The sequence below is a fragment of the Dreissena polymorpha genome, chromosome 14 (assembly GCF_020536995.1).
Source record: "Dreissena polymorpha isolate Duluth1 chromosome 14, UMN_Dpol_1.0, whole genome shotgun sequence".
Taxonomy (NCBI): Eukaryota; Metazoa; Mollusca; class Bivalvia; order Myida; family Dreissenidae; genus Dreissena; species Dreissena polymorpha.
In genome coordinates, this window is record NC_068368.1 from 27406729 (window position 1) to 27428674 (window position 21946).

The window sequence follows — 21946 nt, forward strand, 5'->3', positions numbered from 1 at the left end:
CCTGCTTCTAAACCAGTGACATTTTCAAATTTACTGTAGTCAAATTCCACCTCTTCTGGTTTATTATCGATGAAAAACGGGATAACCATTTGGTCTGTTACTATGGCTACGGTTGTGATAGTTTGGTATCCTTTCGCTACTCGTACATTAAACGAATAATTACCATTTTGTAGATTCATTGATTCTGATATCACCCCTGACTTCGTGATGTCTGTTAAATCGGAATTATAGCCGATTCCAAGATATGCACCCGTGTTATTCACAACAAGAAACTCGTCGTCAAACTTATCCATAACTTGTTTCATTCTAATGTCGCTACTTACAGGGAAATACAGTATTTGGCTTGGGCACAGATAGTCTGTTGCTGTTAAAGCTATTGGCAGCATCCCTGAAAGCCTGTATGTCGAATGCTGAAATGTTTCAACATCATGCCAGTCATCCGTTATTTTTAACTCGCCGATCAAAGGTGGTGTTGTATCGACTAAAATTGACAGACTTTGTACTCGAGTCACTAGATTCGCCTCGTTTGTTACCTCCACTGTGACGTAATATGCTTTCTGTGGGTTCATTTGTAGTTCATAAAACGCCGTCTTTGTATCATTCTTCACACTATTTTTATCAACCAAGTAACAGTTTTCACTTGTTACTCCTTTTGACATGCAAGAACTACATTCAAATAGTTGAACAAGAACGTTATTTATTCCTGATTCATGATCATGCATTTCCCACTCTATTTGCATCTCAGATGGCTTTCGCGCATATATTATAGTCGAACTTTCTATGTCGTTGATGTAAAGTTTGCCGAACTCTGGAGATGTTGTATCGACAAGGACCCAATCACTCGTGATCCCTGTGCACATCCCAGCTTCGTCTTCAGCCACAACCGTCACATAGTATGTACTGTTGTGAAAAAGTGTAAGTCCCAATAGCTTGCTATACTCGTCTAGGCCAACGCTTCGCAATGGGGAAATATCGTACATGGTTTTGTTGGCTGTAATTATGTTGCAAACAACAGTGTCGTTGGTAATGATATCTTCATGGCTGCTAATGGCAACCTTGTAATCAATAATGTCGATATCCGATTGAAAACCGTTCCATGATATTGCCATCGAATCAACAGAGAACTGATACTTATTTACGGAAACGGATCCTGGAATTATGTCATCGTTATATCCAACTCGAATACCATTCGAATAGCCTTCTGTAAAGCCACCTGCCATGCTGTATGCCCTAACCGTTACATAATACCGAACCAGCTTCGATGTCAGATTTAAATGTGAAAATGTGTACGAAGTGTTAAGTCCAACATCTACAAAGAAATGCACGTTTGATCTCGTTTTCTCGTATCTTCGGTCGTTTCCAATTGCGACTTCATAGTGATGAATTGACTGGGTCGGATCGCTAGACTTATCTCCGAAGTTATCCCAGTTGGTCGAAAGTTCAGTTGTACTGAACTGATACGTGAGGTCCTTATCAATCCCATCTCTTACTAGACCCGGGAAAGGCGGCTGAATACGAACCGTTACACCATCTGATCTGGCTGTTTTAACTCGACCGAGGAAGTCAATGGTTTGAACCGTTACAATATATTTCATTCCGTTTTCAAGTTGAACCTCATCATTATAAAACATTTGTCCGGCATTCGGAATGGGTTGGAAATCAAACAATATGTTTCCGGCAAGACTTTCTATTTTCCATTTCGCCTCTCCAATAGGACATGCGTCCGAATATTTCCAAGAGCCTTGAATGAGGTTGGTAGTCGACTGGAAGTCTATATCTTGTTCGCCGGTTCCGTCTTTGACTTCTAAGAACGGTGTCTGACTGACAACGACGCTATCCGAAGAAAATTCACTACTTAAGCCGGCTTCGTTGTAAATTCTCATTGTGACATAAAACAACTCGCCTTGATTCAGTCTAAAGCCATTCACAAAGAATATTCCATCGCTTTTAGCAATGACAGGGTGATATTCTAAATAGTCAGTTCCCAAAGGTTTGCTTCCAAGAGCGATCTCATACCTGTAACAAGATAACAACGAAAGTTAGTAACTACATGGTGTTTAATCTTAAACAAATATTCTTAAGTAAGTGCCTGTACAACTTAAGCAATCAATACACATCAAAATGTAAAATAAAGTGCATACCTATTAACGTCAATTGGTGCCTCCTTATCAACAACGTTTATCAACTTTACTTCAACATATCCTCTTGGTAATTGACATTTCTGATGGCGTTCAACTGGTGTTCCTTGTAAAGTACTTGTTAAAACATCAAGACGATCGGCTAATGGGGCTGTTCTGTCTACAATGACTTCTCTTCCATAAACAGTTTTATGTCCGACAACATTCCATACGGTTACGGTAATAAACATAACTGTGGTGTTTCTAATCTGACTGATATGGTTATAAAAGTCTCGGGTGAAGCTGTAGGTGTCTCTGTAAACAACAAAACTGTCTAAAATGTCGAAATCAGTTTGTGTGGTTCCCATTGATATTGTGGTTGCTTTTAAAATGCTTTCGTTTTCAACAATTGTCGACCAGCTGCAGGTAACGATACTTTTTCGCACGGATATAAATTGCGTACATTCAAGATCAATCATTTCAGGGGCAGTTGTATCTGCAATCACAGCGAATGATGACTCAAGTTCGTGGTTACCGGCCTTATCAACTGCGTTTAATGTCACGAAGACCGCTTCACCAGGAACTAAGGATGCGACGCTAGTCAACGATGTCAAATCATGCGTGAATTGTTTAATGTCCGCTAAACTAGGAAGCGACCCAAGACTCCATTCTAAAGATTGAATTTCATGATTATCAGAAATATTGCCTACGATAGCAATGGAATCTGTTACTGACTGATAAATAACATTATCCTGAATGTAAACAATCGTATCATTCGAGGCTTCAACTCTGAATATAGCTTTCGGAGCAACTCTGTCAAGTGTGATTCCATCTGATGAGGAGACGATATATTTCTCTTTTTTGTTTGGACACCCTGTCACTGCGCGAACTGTTATGTAATAAGTAACGTCCTCAAACAACTCTATATGGATTTGACATTGTCCGTGTGTATCATTCAACATGACGAGACCATAGTTCGTGTATGTAAGAATGTCGGTTCCAAACTCTGTCCTTCCGATTGCCCAGTCATAGTGAATTATGTCACAACTTTCACTTTCAAACCCGTAGAACGAGGATGCTATTGAAGTGTGATCTGTTGTAAAAGATTCATCTTCAAAAAGGCTCCTGCCATCAAAGACAACACCTCGGATATTCGCCTTTTGTACTTTTATTTCTTTAGACACACCCATATCTGAAACCAGTTCTGCACCATTAGATGCCTTTACGGTAACGACATACAACGTCCCAGCGGTAGTGAATGGTTCCAGGAAAATATTTGAAATATACGCGGTAGTGTCCGTGCCGTAATCCGTAAACGGAAGAATCTTCTCTATGCTGTAATTTGTTCCTACTGCGACCTCATATTTTGAGATTCCACTCTCAGAATCCATAGAAGACCAACTGAGTCGAATACCATACTGATCATTGTGTAGCACTTTGCCTTGATCCACTTCCTCGTCTTCTGTTGGCAGTCCGACTTTTACCTTAAACATAAATAACATCCTAAATCTGTTTGTGTAGATATGAATTTGTTTTATATCGAATCTTAATAACCAAATATTTGTCACTTACAAAGTAAACGAGTAACTACTTTAAATAAGATTTATTTATATGTACTACATAATATGTCAACAAACCTGGCGATATGAATTTATTTTGATAATAGAGAACGGATAACTGCATAGTTTTCAATACCCAAGACAATTGTGTCTGCGATATGTTTATGTCGTAGGGTACAAATTATTCACATAGCATGCATACTATTAAGTTATTTCAATCTTAGGTTTTGAATATTAATTTGAATATATTTCTCTGATAAAGGGGAAGCAACCTAACCGTTTAACCTTGTGCATGATTTACTTATATTAGCGTTATCTAACCCTTGCTCGTGATGCACGTGCACATAACTTTCAATTATCATAGATGGTCGTATTTCTATTTGTTGGAGGAAAATTATAGATTTTCTCAGGTATACTATCCCTTTTCTTTAGTAACTATTAAATAACATATTATTATGATATGTATGTATTATTTGGTATTGTTCGCAGTCCTTATAAATAATGCGTTTATTGTATTTTGACTCGCCGTACCTACTCTTTGTGTATGTGTATTGTTCTATCGTTGTGTTAAAATATGCATTATTGTTCATTTGTTTATCTTATTTAATATTGTTTCAGAACAATCCTATGCGTTAACATCGATGAATACGGTCAACTGCAATAAAATCATTAACATTGTTTCTGTGTTGGTCGAAATAAAACCTCGCAGAGAACGAACTCCGAAAATGGCGCCCAACGTGGTTTGATCTTCGATGTCGGACGAAATATAAAGAAATACAAGTGACGCTGATTGCTGAATGCGATATTCACCAAACTGAGTCGTGTGGGAACTGTAAGTTGTTTCTAGTGATTCTAGAAAAGGAAGTCAGTCGTTTGACTGACCACCGCATCTTATCTGATGTGAGTTGGAAAGACGTGTTTTGACGGAACTGTCTCTGTACACGGTACCGGGTTAAACTGACATGTCGATTTGAAGCCTGTTGACGATTTGAGTCGTGGTGCACCATCTACGTTTCTGACGGTTTGGTACGAGGAGCGACGATCGATTTCACGAGGAGCGACGACCGAATTCCGGTTGGCGGAACCAAATTCTCGCCGGAGGTTCCGGGATTGAAGCTGAACTTTGAAAACAAAAACAATTGTATAACATCGTTTGTTTGTGTTAATTTGTGTGATGTTTATGACTTCTAAAGTGCTTAATTTCATTTTAAGTTAGAAGGTACGGTGAGTGAAGTTTTAAATTATTTTCAGTTTCATAAAACTGTATTTAAATTTTAGCATTTTGATGAATGCATTATTCTTGTTTTGTTGATATATTGTTCCGTAAATATCAACATTATTATTTTGCATTTAAAATAAGAGATCGGATTTTTTTTAGCTGTTTAAAAGTCTGTTAACAGGTTGATTTTATTAAGTCGACCTTGCACTGGAACACTATCTGCAAATGCATGTTGTGACAAGGTATTAACACATACTAACAAGTACTGATCAATCGATTTACTACTGTCATTAAGATAATTTGGTAGCGATACACATCGTTGTATAAACACACATCAATTTAAAACCCCGTGCTTTTCACTGTTTACAAATTAGGTGTTAAATTGGACAGTTGTCAACACAGATTTTGAACTCTTAAAGAGTACGTGCGTGATTGAGTAAAAAAAACTATATAGATAAATTAGCGGTTAAAACGGAAAGAGCCGTTGCTAAGAATATTTAATATTTAATCCTTGCGTTTAAGTTATATGATTTAAACGTGTATTTAAACCGTCTTAAAACTTATACGGAATAATGTAAAAGTTGCAAACTTAAGTCTGTAAATTTTACTGTATTTCGTTAAATACGCGTTGTCGGTAATAGCGTGAAATAATCGACAAATAGTTTTCGCGCGTTTATGAGATTTTGGCATTGACCAAAATTGCGCTGTATTATTTATAAATGAATGTGGTGTTTCTTGTTTGTGTTGTGTAAATGTATTGTGCTGTATAGAGTTTATTGATTGTTTGGATAGTGTGTAATGTTGATTTAGTTGTTAAGCAGGTAATTTGTAAACTGTGTTGAGTTTGTATTGCAGTGTGACATTAACAAAATAGAGAATTTTAGTTGTAGTGTTTAAAGTAGTATTTTTTAATTATATAAACTTTATTACTTGACAGTATGGCGCACTTTTTGTCAGAGAGCGAGTTACGTAAAATCGAGAGTGAGAAAGGAAAAGAGAGTGTTAAGAGAACAGTTAAGTCCAAGACTGCGGATGTTGATAATGAAATGAGAGATATACGAGAGCAGCGTGCGAGTTTAGTTGAAGAGAGAAAAAAGAAAAAGCCGCAAACAACTGATAAGCGTACCATCGCAGAAATACAGAAGGAAAAGAAGGAAGTGCAGGAGGAGATACGGCGAATACAGGACAGTATAAGCTGCGATGCCAAGATTGTTCTCCCAGAACATGAAAGTACCAAAATAGACGAAGAACCTGGAAATGCCCTAGATGAGAATATGGAATGGCTTGAGAAGAAATATGAAGAAACAATGTATGAGTTGCGCATTACTACACCAATCCAGCGAATAAAAGATATGAAAACAGAGACAGGTTCCACACATAAAGATGATGCTAAAACTAGAAGATATGAGAAAGCGGGTTGAAAAGTTGAAAGTAAGCGAAAGCAGAATGAAGGAGAAAATTGAACAGACTCATGCAAGACGAAAGCAAGAACAGGATGACTCGCTGCGAATAAGACAAGAAGAGATGAGGGAATTAAAAGAACAAGAACAGCAGTTGATGCAGAATATTCAGCACCTTGAAGAAACATTGAGCTCGCTCAATGAAGCAAAACTTAAAACAGATGTAGAACGATTGAAAGATGTGCATCAACCAATGCACGATGAAAATAAAGAAATCTTCAAAGAAAAATACATAAAGCCAACACTACCTAGATAATCAGAAGAATCGTTTGAAGAGTGGAAATTGGAAGTTGAGGTTATGATGGCATCAAGACTGTATTGCCCGGATGCACTTTTACATGCAGTGCGCAACTCGATAAGCAACTCCTCAAGAAACATGCGGCGTGTGTTACCGATAGTGAGAACAAAAGCCTCGACTAAGGAAATCCTCGAGAAGCTAGAGAACATTTATGGCGATAGAAGACTGGGAGAATCCCACTTAGCAGAGTTCTACAGAGCTAAGCAAGAACCAGATGAAAACGTTGCAGATTAGGGAGTACGGATTGAAAATAGCATTCAGATGTCTGTCAAGAAAGGACAGATAGATGTCCACCAGACGGATACAATGCTGTGTAAACGGTTCTGGAAATACTTATACAACGAGAAACTGAAGCTAAGTGCTCGGTTATTTTATGAATCTTGTAAAAGCTTCGAAGAGTTGCAAAACACGTTCGCATAGAAGAGAGTGAAATGAATACAGACACCGAGAGTATGATATCACAAGCAACAAATGAGTCAAAAGCAAATTTGAATAAAATATCAACAGTTGACGAACAGCTGCACATTTTGAGAGATCTGGAGAGACGTATGGATCGACTTGAACACGATTAAGTTGAGAGTAGAAGTCAGCACAGAAATGGTAACACGCCAGGCGGCGATGATAGAACAAATAGAAGCGATAACTGGAGAGATCATTGGAGACGATCAGGAAATCATGGACATGATAATTACTGGCGATATGATGAAAGTGCGCCAAGAGGGCAATGGAACAGAAACAATAGAGGAAACAGAGGTTACAACACTAACTACACAAACCATGGTGACAGAAGTGAGAGACAGAGGCCTCAGCAGCAACATGAACGTGACATTCCACCGTTAAACAGAGATGTTAACAAGAATGAAAACGGATATGTACACACAAGAAGGATCGAGTCCAAACAGCTTCCTTTAAACCAGTAGACGTCTCTGTTACTGGGCGAACAAGAGACAGTTTCAATAGTGAATGTCCACCAAATGATTTGTTGAAACGTATTGTTGCTTATAATAATGTCGGCGACATATATATACAAGGCCAACTTGTGGCAGCAGTAATTGACACAGGGTCAATGGTAACTACCATGTCGGAATCGTGTTTCGAACAATTACACAGGAAACCAACCCTTTTGCTCCTTACACGTTTAACACTGAGAGTAATTTCGTCGAATGGTCAAGCTTTACCATATAAAGGTTATGTTGAAGCTACAATTTCAATACCTTTCATGACAAATAAAGAGCTCAAAGTACCAATTATGATCGTTTCTGATTCGGAAGTCAATAAAACCGAACCGGTTATTGTTGGTACAAATGTTATTCGATTGTGTCAAACAGGGTCTAGTACTGAATCTGTACCACATGAATGGGCTACTGCTTTCAAGTCAATAACTGATGATTGTGTTGGTACAGTTAAAACAAAACAAAAAGTAAAATTGCAACCAAATGAGATTAAGTTAGTTACTGGTATCGTAAGAAGGGTTAGGGCAGTTGACGCTGCGGTGACTGAAATCTGAATTGATGGTCATTGCTCATCACGCGTAAACGTTTGTCCAAGGGTTGTGACATTGAACAAACCAGGCAGTTTTGCTAGAATCCCGATTAAACTGTTTAACAAGTCTTCTAAACCAGACACGGTACCAGCACGAGCTAAGATATGTCAATTAAAAGAAGTAAAAGTTTTAAGAAATGCAATATTTAATTGTAATGAGACCAAAACTGCAACTAAACCCGATGTGGACACTAAGCAAACAATTGATGTTGACCTAGAGGGTAATAATCTTAGTGAACATCAAAAGCACACAGTCCGATCTTTCCTGAATAAATTGCATTTTATTTTTTCAAAAGGTCCTACTGATCTTGGAAACATTGATCTTATAGAACATGCAATTCATTTGACTGACAATATCCCATTCAAGGATCCTAATCGTCCTATTGGCCCAGCTTTACTCAATGAGGTTTGAGAGCATTTAAAGGAAATGATTGATTGCGGTGCCATAAGGAAATCAAATAGCCCTTGTTCGTCCAATGTTGTTATTGTTCGAAAAAAAGATGGTTCTATCAGGTTTTGCATAGATTACCGGAAGCTCAATCAGAAAACTGTAAAGGATGCTAATGCTATTCCAAATATTGAAAACACCCTTCATTTATTGTCTGGGTCTAGATACTTTTCGAAATTGGATTTACGTGCAGGCTACTGGCAGGTGTCCATGAAGGAGGAGGACAAGGCGAAAACGGCTTTTTCTGTGGGTCCGTTGGGTTTTTATTATGAGACCAACCGTATGCCATTCAGGTTAATAAACACCCTCGCGACATTTCAGCGTTTGATGGAGAGGTGCATGGGCGAGTTGAATTTGCGAGATTGTCTTATCTATCTTGATAATGTGATGGTATTCAGTGATTATTTCGAGTACCATATTTCGAAGTTAGATGCCATTAATAGTCGCCTTCAACAACACAATTTAAAGCTCACATGCTCAAAATGAGAGTTTTTCAAGTCAAGAATTACGTATCTTGGTCATGTTATTTCAGAGCAAGGAATTGAGACCGATCCCGACAAGATTGCAGCTATTAAATCATGGCCTAAACCTCAAACAACCAAGGAGGTAAGACAATTTTAGGATTCACAGGCTACTACAGAAGGTTCATAAAGGGGTATGCCAAAATTGCCCGACCCCTTAATGATTTGTTGATTGGTCATGCAACAAAGAAAACAAAATCAAAATTGAGTAAAAACAAAGTTCTATACAAATGGGAACAGTCACAGCAGAACGCTTTTGATAAATTGGTCGAAGCGCTTACGGTTACCGATAAATTCAATGACTATCTGTATGGTTGTCAATTTCAGGTCTTTACAGATAACAACCCGTTGACCTACGTGCAAACAACAGCGAAGCTAGACGCAACCGGTCATCGTTGGTTAGCAGCCCTTAGTAGCTACGATTTTACTATTAAGTACCGTAGTGGCATGAGTAATGCTGATACTAATGGTTTGTCTAGACGGCCGGATGTCAATATTTCTTCCGAGCAAAACACCATTGAAACTCCTGTCATAAAAGCGGTTTCTCGCACATTGCACCGTTAGTGCATGCGTACAATGTCACAATTCACAAAACCACCGGATATGCCCCATTCTACCTAATGTTTGGGAGACATCCCAAACTAGCCATAGACGCACTATTAGGGTTGTCCTCGGAGACCGACGAGAACGTGTCAAAACACGAATATGTCCGGAAACTCAAGGAACGATTATACTGTGCATACAAAAAGGCTGAAGAATTTGCGAAAAATGCAAATTCCGGTGACAAGAGGCGGTACGATGCTCGTGCTAAGGCCACTTAATTAAGCGTCGGTGATTTGGTGCTGGTCCGCAATGTATCTTTGCGTGGCACACACAAATTAGCCGACAAGTGGGCGGGAACTCCGTACATTGTAGTCGGACAACCAAACGCCGATATCCCTGTGTTTGAGGTAAAGAAAGATTGCCCCAACGCTAGGAAAACAAGAATCCTGCACCGCAAGCTATTACTTCCCTTACCAGGAAAAATCACAGGAAAAATCCCCAAAATATATTATCCCGGCCCTTCGTAAAAATAACGAGCCGCCCAAGCATATAAATGAGCGACCAACTCGAGATCGTAAACCCCCGAAGTGGCAACTCTCTGTCTCTGGAGAATACATGTTGTAAATAGTATTGTACAATATGCGATCAACGTAAAATTGCATTCAAACACAAAATCGATATTTGCAAACGCATATAAAGATGTATTCGTTTTGTAACCTATAATTGTTTAACACTGAGAGTATGTGTATAGTGTATATAGGTACACAAATATTACCCATTTTATTAATCTTGCTTATGCGTAAGACTAATATGAAATGGTTTTTTTTAAGATATTTAAATTGAAAACATCATTTTATGTATGCACGATGTTTTCAAATGAAGTTTATTTTCATATGAATCTGCGAGAAAGTGATACAGCGAGTAATTTTGCCGTGGGACGTCGACTGTCAAAACGTGTATATTTTCAACATGGTACGATTTAAACGTATGTTTAAGTGACTAGAATTTATGTAATTCAGTAGTTATGAATTTTTCAGTAATAATATGTATTATTACTCGTTTAGATAGATTCTAAGTAGTTGCGTTGAATTAGTAACGATAATTTATGCATATTGTCAATTTTGTGTGTGTCATGTGATGTTGTTGTTGTTGTGGTTGTGTTCTGTATCTTTGTTGCTCATATAATTGTATTTCGAATCGCGGCAACAAAAATATCACAATGCATTAAATACTCATCAGCGGGAGTATGTCGTTTGTCCTATAAATGTCTTTTAAATGTATTGTTATTTCAAAATAAATATCGGGGACGACATTTGCGAAACAGCGGGAGTATGTCGTAGGGTACAAATTATTCACATAACATGCATACTATTTAGTTATTTCAATCTTAGGGTTTTAATATTAATTTGAATATATTTCTCTGGTCAAGGGAAAGCAACCTAACCGTTAAACCTTGTGCATGATTTACTTATATAAGCGTTATCTAACCCTTGCTCGTGATGCACGTGCACATAACTTTCAATTGTCATAGATGGTCGTATTTCTATTTGTTGGAGGAAAATTATAGATTTTCTCAGGTATACTATCCCTTTTCTTTAGTGACTATTAAATAACATATTATTATGATATGTATGTATTATTTGGTATTGTTCGCAGTCCTTATAAATAATGCGTTTATTGTATTTTGACTCGTCGTACCTACTCTTTGTGTATGTGTATTGTTCTAGCGTTGTGTTAAAATATGCATTCTTGTTCATTTGTTTATCTTATTTAATATTGTTTCAGAACAACCCTATACGTTAACATCGATTAATACGGTCAACTGCAATAAAATCATTAACATTGTTTCTGTTTTGGTCGAAATAAAACCTCGCAGAGAACGAACTCCGAATTTTACCTTAGGTGTACTCGGTGGTGTTGTATCAATCATAACTCCTGTGCTTTCATGCGCTGTGGCTAAAAGAGCTCCATCGAATGCTGTCACGTGTAGAGAATATGTCACTCCATCTTCCATATTTAAGTTACCGAGTGTGCTGTCCATTTTACCATTGAACGAATTCATTGGTTTCGTTTCATTATATCGTTCACTCGCAGGCCAGTGCTTCTGCTTGATACCGTGGCGGCTTTCGTATATCACCGTTCTATACTTTTCTATGCCGGATTCGCTGTCAAAGAAATCCCACTTAAGACATAAGTTCGATTTGTCCGCTTGGTATCTGTTACCATCCTTATTGTCAGAAATTTCAGTCATAATTGGAGGAGTATGGTCCACTATAAAGCTATCGGATCTGGCTACTGCTTCTAATTCAGCCCCATTTACTCCATGAACCTCGAAGTAAACCTCATCTTTATGCTCCATGGAAATTGTGTGATCTTCGAACTCACTCAACGTTCCTGTTTCAAAAGTCTTTTTCTTTTCGTTGTTAATGTAGACATCAACTTTGTAGTTTGCTATTCCACTCTCGGGGTCATAATAATCCCGCCAGTTTGCGTGCTTAGACACGGTTTCTGAGGTGTATTTCAATTCAGTTGCATTTCGTATTCCGTCAAGCACAATCCCAACTATAGGAGGTGTAGTGTCGACAAGAACTGGAAAAAAACAACATTTTATATAACAGTAATCCACATGAAAGATGAATGCATTTTTTTTTAAGACAAAAACTGCAACATTTCTATCGGAATGTCTATTGGTCGGAGGAAAGTAAGGAAAGTGTAAGCATATTAATAATTTGTAGCATGTGCTTTAATATCGAACATTAATTACACACAATACTGCATGCTACTACCTCCATCCGAAGAGCTGTTGCATGGCTTGGAATTCAACGCGCTGTTGAAGGCAAGAACAGTCGAGAAGTAAGTGCTGTTGTGCTTCAAAGTTGCTGGGACGCAGCTGGATTTCTCATAGCGAGTCAGGTTGTGGAATTGGACAATATCGTCCAGTTGAGGCGCAGTCCCGACACCCCACAAAAATCTGAATGAACACCCCACAAAATCTGAATTAATGATGGTGATAATTAAGGGCAAGAGATCCATTGTTTAACATTGAATATAAACATTTTCAAAATATTACGTATTAATAATATTAGTACAATTGCCCCTTTATTCGATACATCAATCATCCAATAATGTATCATTTTACCTGTCGATGCCAGATTCAGGGTCAAAGAAATCTATCCACTGCGCGCACATATTATGGTCGTCCGCCTGGAACTGCCTGTCTCTTCGAAGCCTATTTCCGTCCATAACGACCCCCGGTATCGGCGGAGATCTGTCGATTAGTATCGGCTCATCCCCGTGACCCGCAATAAACAAATCCACTGAAATGTAACGCCATAATTAAAGTGTTTGACACAATATACATTCATTTTAAAGTATTATAAATGCTTCATGAACAGCATTTTTACTAAGATTTTTTTTGGTCTAAATAATCTGTCTTTCTTACATGTCCCTAGCCTTCGTCAAAGAAACGTACAAATTCTTATCATAGTCCAATATTTCCATTACTGAACGTTAGAAATATTTACATAGGTCAAAAACCAATAGAGTACTGTTAAATAACAAGAGATATATAGTTTATGTTATATTAGATTTATATCGAACGGCATGAGGAACACGGAACTTATGAATTGGGCAGGTAGTGTGCAAGCCATGTCGGTAATAAACGTTTTTGCTAAATTGTCGATGCAATCGTTACACGCGATGCATTTTTTGAAGCATTGGATTCTTGATAACCCATTTTCATTTTCTTAAAAATGAGTGTTATTTGCTTGTTCGAATACATTTCCCTTAAGGCCCGGTCACACCGCCAGAACTTTGCTGGGGCGTTCCTTGAACGGTATGAAGAGGGGCCGAATTTCGGTAACGCTCGTCACCGCGCACAAAATGGGGAAACAATAGAAAACACAGGCGTTGCTTAAGCGGTGCACCGCTGAAGCAAGCGTTGGTTTAGCGTTGGGTTAACGGTAGCGAGCGGTAGCGAGCGTTGGTTTAGCGATGACGCGAGCCTTGATAAAGCGGCGTTCTGCGCATGCGCGCGTCGGCTCGGCGGGAGTTTAAAGTTGGTGTAGCGGCAAACCGCTTCTGACTACGGAACTAGACGGATCACTTTGATAGACGTTCTGATAATTTTTTTTATAGAAGTCGATAGTTGAAGTTCATCATGTCACGTAGACAAAAGAAGTGGAAGGCTGGAGTAGGAGAGGCAGCAGCCTCCAAGAAGATCATTACTGAGCAGGCACCTGAACCAATGGATTCAGGTAAATATAGGTAACCCACTAGTTTTGTCAAGAAATATTCAACAACTGTGAAAAAATACTATTACGTATTTTACTTCAACATGTTTTATTTAAAATTCATTTGTTATATTTTGCAGAGACCAGTAATGCCACACGAGAATCCACTACTAGCACAGCCATTGTTAACACAGCCACTGCTGCATCAGCCCAGGCAGGGACAGCTATTGATGAAGGTAATCGCCAATAGAAATATTAAATTTAGTGATGATGATGATAATAATAATATTAATAATAATAATAATAATAATAATAATAAAAGTAAAATAATAATAATAATAATAATAATAACCATAATCTTTCAATGACGTTGACATTGTTCATGTAATATTCATTTGAGATAATTTGCAGAGACAAGTAATGCCACACCAGAATCCACTGTTAGCACACCCACTGCTAACACAGCCACAGCCACTGCTACCACAACCCAGGCAGGGGCAGCTGCTGATGAAGGTAATCACCAATGAAAATGTATGAAATGTAGTGATATAGATAATAATGATAATAATAATCTTTCAATTACGTTGACCTTGCTTATTTATTATTCATTTGTTATTTTTTGCAGACTGATGACAAGCCCGAGAAGGCCCTGACACAAGACCAGCCTGACAATGAGGAAATACCACCCGGTGATGACCAACCTGCTGGTGCTGAGGGTAATCATAATATGCAATTAAAAATCAATACAAATTGATCCAAATAATATATGTTTCATTCAAACATTTATTATTTCTATTCAACTGTTATTTTTTCAGACTCTGAACGGGACGATGAACAGCGTCAGCCGCAGAATAAGTCTCGCCGTAAGGCCCTCCTGCTCGACAATGAAACTCAGAAGCAACTCATCGAGTGGGTCCGGGAGCACGAACTTTTGTAGAGGAAGGGGGCCACCGACTACAAGGATACAAAGAAGAAGACGGGACTTTGGACCAGGAATGCAAGAGAGCTGAACATTGAGGAGGGAGCTGAAAATCTCAGGACATGGTGGAAGTCAGTCCGGGACCTCAACGCTAAGCTTATCTGCAAGAAGTCTGGCCAGGCTGCAGCGAACTTGACGGACAGAGAACTGTTCATCCAGAGGAACTGCGCCTTCCTGCACAAGGAGGTCAAGCCCAGGAAAGGCCAGCCACTTAGAAACATACCCCTCACACAGGAAACTTTAGCAAACCAACTTCCAGAAGCCCAGCATTCGGCGTCGACTAGCATCTCTCGCCAGCCTTCCCACGACGTCGAGGAACAGGAAGAAGACGAGGGTTTCCTCTCGCTCATTGAAACTCAAGCGGCACTCACGATGTCCCAGGGCACCCCACCTCCACTAGCTCTCTCCTCCACCACCACCAGACCACGCCGTGCCGCCACCAGAGCCGAGCCTGAAGACGCCCCTGCGATGCTGGTGATAAGAGATAGTATGAAGGCTACCAACGCCCTCCTGGAGAGACTGGTCTAAGCCCAGGAGATCAGCCATGCAAGACAGCCCTTCATCACGTACATGTCCCAGTCTCTCCAACAACGACCTGGGGTCAGTACCAGCTCACACTAGAGAGAATGACGGCCATCCTCCACGAGATGCAGCGACCCCTCCCCACCCCCTCCCTCCAGCGCAACCACCTCCAGCATCAGTACTTTCACCCACACTCACCATCTACCAGCAGCGGCCGCATTGCTACCAGCCCCAGACTCAGCATTACGGCTTCTAGCAGCAGCCTCAGCCTGAGCACCAGCATCAGCACTTCCAGCAATAGCAGACACCCAGAGGCAGCCAGCCATCCTCCACCCCAAGGAGCTCCAGCGCAGGACTCATGTTGTCAGACACACCGAAGTTTTACTCCTTTAACCAAGCCAACATGAGCGCCGTTAGCAAGGGGTGGATTCTCCAGGACCTTCAAAGGCAGGATATAAATGCTCCATCCATACCAATCCCCGCCACAGCTCAAGGGACTGATGATTTACTGGCAGAGATAAGGGCCACCGTTGAGGAGAATTGAGACTGCTTGTGATGTGTTGAAGGGATTGCTCAGTTATTTCATGTGATTTTTGTTTAAGGGATGAGCTTGCAAGCTGTTTTGATGTTTATTATGTTTTTATGTGCACTTGTGTGTTTGGGTGGTCACAACAGTTTTGAGCTTTAATAAACAGCATTTTTATTAAACTATTCTTGACCACTTTATTTATTGGAATTTCTAACTTTAAAACAAAACTTCAAGTATTAAACAAGACCCAGGCTATTTTTAGAGTCTACCTCTTTGACTAAAATTACCAAAAAGACAGCTTACTACTGGCTTAACAACTTACAAGACCATATAGTACTGAAATCATTGAAAACAATAGAGCATTTGCTCCTTTTTGGAGCAAATGTTTTATTTATTACAATGGCCTCAGAAACTGAATTGTTCAGAGGTGCGGATAGGCGCTACTGGGACTTAATAAATTAAACATAAAGTGCTTTTATTAATGTAATATGACATCAAGAATGAATCGTAGCACAAGTTTCTTTATTAATCTCATAACATTTCAAACAAACACAAGTACAATTTGTTCATTGCATGTCCAATACCGGGGCACCATTAACGTTCGAGTTCCTTTAACAATGACACATAACATTTACAACAAAGTAATCAACATATTACATGTATATGGACAATGCACAAGTGTATCCTCAGTGTTCTGCGAAGTGTTCAGTTGATAGCCACCATTCTTTCCTTCCAGTCCACTGATCCTGCAGGGGAGTTGCACCAATGCTTGAGTAGGTTACGCTGCCTCTTTCCATTACGCGAGGCTGTGTTTGGGCCTTGCACGACGATAGTGTCCTCCAAGTTCCGTCCTTCTCTCCATGCTCCAGGCTGCAGGTTGCCATCTGGTTGTGCACGGTCCACAAGTCTGTTCTGGAGCACTGGATAGCGAGTGCGCATCAGGTTGTGGAGGATGCAGCACGCTTCCATGATGGTTCTGACAGTTTCATGGTGATGTTGCATGGCGGTGAGCAGAATCTGGAATCTGTTGGCCAGGATGCCGAATGCATTCTCCACGACCCGTCTTGCCATGGACAGCCGATAGTTGAAGATGCGCTCTTCATGGGTGAGCTTTCTGGTGTTGTACGGCTTCATGAGGTAGGTCCGCAGTGAGAAGGCGTCATCTCCGATGATGACGTAAGACACATTCTGATTGTCATTGGGTAGGGGGTCTGGCTGAGGAAAGGCACGAATCCTGTTCTGGTCCAGCCCACGATGGACATCACTTTCATTGTAGATCTGAGCGTCTGAAGATGAGCCATTGCCTGAGACGTCAATGAAGGTGAACTTTTAGTCAGCATCCATCATGGCAAACAGGATCACGCTGTAAAAGCCTTCGTAGTTGTAAAATTCTGAGCCAGAGTTAGGAGGAGTTTTACAGGCCACGTGCTTGCCATCAATGGCACCAACTGTGTGAGGAAAATTCCATTTCTGGTATCATTTGTCAACCAGGTCTTACTTGTCATCCTTGTTCAGTTGTTGGGCAAAAGAACAATTCATCTATGTACTCCTCAATGATGGCCTTTACCACTTCTCTAACTACCACACCGATGGTGTTGTGGGGAACCCTCCAGGCGTATTGCGTGTTTCTGTAGGTGTTACCAGAGGCCAGGTGCCGTAGGGTGATTGCCACTTTGAGACCAGGTGCCAGGCTTGGTCAGTAATTGGTGTCTTGTTTGGTCAATCGGGGGGTAAGCTTCTGTACAACTTCATCAAACATGGCTGGTGGCATCCTCATAAAGTGATGGAAGGCTCGTGGATCCTTATTCCTCATCTCCAACATCAGCTTGTAATACAGTCCATGTTCAGGCCTTCTCAGTATCCACTGTCTGACCCACACAACTCTGTCTCTCCTTCTTTTCTCTCTTCTCCTTCTGTCAACAGCTTGTTGCAATCTAAGGAGGTTCTGATTCTGCTGCTTTTACTGTAACTGAGCAAATTAAAATGAGGTCTGCACTCAACGGTAACTCGATTTAAAATGGACTCCTGATTCATTTCTTCCTGAATTTATAGCCAAATTCTGGTCTTGCTCCAACACCTCAATACCAACGCCAAACCAAAGTTCATCACTGCAATGGATCGCTACTTCAACGCCCGACACCGTTCCAGCAAGTCCGTGTCCGTTCGAAAAACGATTACAACCGCTACACCAAAGTTTGTGCAACGTTTAATCACCGCCCGAGCAAAGCTGGCAAAGCATCGGTTGTCCAACTTTCAAGATTTCTGCGTTGGCCTTGCGAATCCAAACGTCAATGAACTTGCGTCTAGCGGTGCCAAACTTTGACTGAGCGTTGGTGGAACGGTGGTGAACTTTGTCGGAGCGGAAAATTGCCCGCTCCTCACCGCTCGCAATATTTTGTGCAGCTCAAAACTTTCTGAGCGGTAGGAGGAACCATCATCAGTGAACGAGCGTATACGGCGTTGCCTTAACGGGGGCCAACTTCTGTTTAACGGTCGTGAACGGTAGCGAGCGGCGATGATTGTTTTTCACCGCTCCAGGAACGCTCAAGCAAAGATCTGGCGGTGTGACCGGGCCTTAAATCTTTTTTCTAAATGTGTAATTTTGTCATACTGTGAATAAGTCTCTTAAACAAACGCAGACAGCAGGCCACATGAACAGGTTGGTTCAAATGTATGTAATGAAAACACTCAACATTTACACGCTTTATTTAATCATACGGAATTTAAAGTAAAGCAACCAGTGACATTCTTCAACAGTGAGTATTTAAAAAAAAAAAAATAACGCTATGAAATGATGCATTAACTTTTGAAATGCTGGCGATTGCTCTTGCGAAAATTGGAATTATTAACTTAAAAGTGTTATCAATCAGTGTCCTGATAGCACAATCTATTTACACACACTATGAGACATGTTTAATCGGGTCGTCGTCATGAGAGTTGCACAGAAAAGTCGGCCAGGTTAGTTGATTTGAAAACGCAAACCTTACATATCATATAATCAACCCAGCAGAACTTCAGTATGATTAAGACAACAATAATTGTATTCTTTTTACCATTGTTTGTGACGCGGATACGAATCCACGCCGGAATTCCTTCTTGAAGACCCAGATCTTTCACAGCTACAAACGGATCCTCACGTTCAATAGGCGCATGCAATCCATACGCCTTCAGTTGTACATCATACTTAGTTTTGCCCAAGCCGAATTCAACATGGACGATTTTACTCAAGTCGTCGGTAGCATTGTAGTATATCGCGATGAGGTCAAAGTCTTCATCATAAATGATGTCCGTTACTTTGTGAAACACCGGCGGCGAAGTGTCTACGATGAACGGAGTGGAATGACATACCGTAGTCACCAATGAACCGCCTAATTCTGCTCTATTTAATGCCTGCACCGTGACAAAATACGGACCGTCAGGCAGGTGGATGCCTTTTTGAAAAGCGGAGTCGGTCCAGAACTTCGGATTCGTCAGATGGGCGTACGGATTTGTAAAAGGGACAACATCTGAGCTGCAGACACTCTTTCCGACAGCCCAAGTGTACGCATATATACCGCTCTCGTCGTCGTGAAAACCTTTCCAGTTGGCTGTAATGATAACATACAAGTACGGATAATAGAGACACACACATCAGCTTTCGTCACTTTTGCCAAGTTACGCACAATATCATTCCGTTTTTGAAACATGTTCGTTTAATATACTTCGTATTGAACAATTCGAGAATAAACGAAATTGGCATTTGCAAAGTAAACTTGAAAAGTATTCCCGTACACAGCATATCTACTCCCATTGGACAAGCCAGTCGACTCCTCAAATATGGCACAATTATGTCAGCTATGTACTCGTCCAAATATATAACCGTTCTGTACAGAAAATTGTTATAGAACTAATAAAATTGCACAAATATTTATCAAATAAAATATGGTTGAACATTAATATATACATGTAGTTTAAATAAAAAATGCTTATATGTGATAAATACATATTGGAAAATGTCAAGCATTTCAAAACACTATTCAAGTTTATGTAAATATTGCAAATATTGTAAATGGGATGTTACTTGACACGTTGTTTGAACAACCTTTAACGAGAAACTTCAATTTAATGAGTTTACATAAATACAAGTTTACCGGCCACATAGTGGTTCGTTAACGTGTACAGCTCGTCTTGAACTGGTTGGGGACCATTGAAGACGGTTTCAGAGCCCGGTCCATCGATGATTATCCTGGTGTTAAATTACATGTAGATGCGTAAATAAACTGCGGTTTACCAAAATGCGTTTTTGACGAAAATAATGTCTTAACAACTGTAGAAGACTGTCAATATAATTTTGTTTCTTCCGATCATACCTTAATTATCGAAAATGTGGAATAAGAATTCTAATATTTACCTGTGGTTTTCTTGACGTGTTACTTCAAGGCATCTTTGTGAAACAGAAGCATTACATTGGTCAGCACGAAGAAAGTCAGACTGATTATTCAGGATCAATCCTGGTTCTGGAGGTGTGAAGTCCACCATTGTGCCTTCGCCTATTAAATGGTTAACGTACCCCAGCACGTTAGTTACCTTTGCGTTGACAAAATACTGAGTACCTTGAGTAAGTGGTAAATTGTCATATTCCACAGAGGTGTGATAACCGATACCCAATCGTTCATAGTTTTTGTATGTTCCGCTAATGCGTAAATAGGCATTTGCACCGGCCACCTGATCGTGCAAATCACATGTCTCCGAGTGGTATTCATAGCTAAATGACACGCAGTTTGATCCGTGATTCATGCATTCTTCTGCGCATAAATCCGGGGATCTTAATGGCTTCGCTGTTTTTAGGACGTTAGCTATCAGCTTGCCATCCATCGGGATCGTGAAGTGCTGCAATGCTCCGGTCACACCTTGTCTTAGTGGAGAGTGGTCAAGTCGTGTTTCTTCCCATCCAACGAACTGGTTGCCGTATTGACCTGGGCTGTATCCAACAGCCTTGTAATGCATCTCCTTCAGGGGACTGTCTTCAGCGACGATGATAATAGCAACTAGTTTTGAAGGATGTGATGAATACTTATATGGGTGCTCCACTCTGCCGTCTGGCAATGTGCTGTCATATGTATTTAGAGAGCACTGCACAGTGGACGACAGTCCTTGCGTATTAGTTGCGCTAACAGTCCAATGCAGAGGTATACCACCTGGTAATTTGGCGGGAACCAGAAGGGTATTGCCACCCATTTCTGTCCAGGCTTGAACGTTGGTTCCCCCTTTATGTGTGCCAATCGCGTAGGTAAGTTTCACCTCCGATACTTCGTCTTGAGCGAACATTTCCAGTGTAAAGGCGGTGTCATAGTAGGCACGGTTATACACTTGGTAAACTATACAGCCTTCGGGACCGGCACGGCGCCGTCTCTCGTTGATCGTGGTTGGCAAAACGTCAGGTGGTGATGGGTCGTCATCTCGCTTCTTCTTCGTAAAAATATTCTGGCGAATGGTAGGGACTTGGTATTTCCATATTGTTCCTTCGAAGATTGTGACAGTTGTAAACAAAAGGTATAGTTCTGCAAATGCCTTAAGTTCAAGTCGCAACGGTGTGAGCACCAGATCCATCTTAGCCCTTCAAATAATGAAAACATATTATACTAAAATCATGTAAATCAAATTAATAGAATTGAACAAATATATAAAATGCTGATAACTCACTTTATAAATCATTTGTCAATAAAATATCTAATAAAGATAAATATAATGCGAACACATATGTATTTATCTGACATGTGTCGTTCACTTTTACCCGATGACAAAAAGTGTATAAATCAATTTGTCAGCATAAGATATAGTGTTTGATCGAAAGTAAATGTTAATCTTCAAATGATGATATGACTTACAGTTAAATGTGTATCGATTATCATGTACTCAGTAGGATCAATGTTCGATCGCATTGCACTCAATACACGATTTGCCCATGCGCGGCGACCAAAATCGATTGTATATTGCC

The 21946-nt window shown here is 40.1% G+C and overlaps 1 protein-coding gene across 1 annotated transcript in view; it reads right to left on the reverse strand.

Moving 5' to 3' along the window:
* Positions 1-21946, reverse strand: part of LOC127858075 (uncharacterized) — a 60022-nt gene that overhangs the window by 18509 nt on the left and 19567 nt on the right. Inside the window, exons 22-29 of the mRNA XM_052394961.1 lie at positions 20360-21565; positions 20100-20194; positions 19023-19556; positions 12847-13024; positions 12494-12678; positions 11605-12296; positions 2142-3601; positions 1-2016 (exon numbers count right to left, since the gene is read on the reverse strand). The exon at positions 1-2016 is cut by the window's left edge and continues 1346 nt beyond it. Of these exons, the coding sequence (XP_052250921.1) occupies positions 1-2016; positions 2142-3601; positions 11605-12296; positions 12494-12678; positions 12847-13024; positions 19023-19556; positions 20100-20194; positions 20360-21565 (6366 nt within the window). The remainder of the gene's footprint in view (positions 2017-2141; positions 3602-11604; positions 12297-12493; positions 12679-12846; positions 13025-19022; positions 19557-20099; positions 20195-20359; positions 21566-21946) is intronic.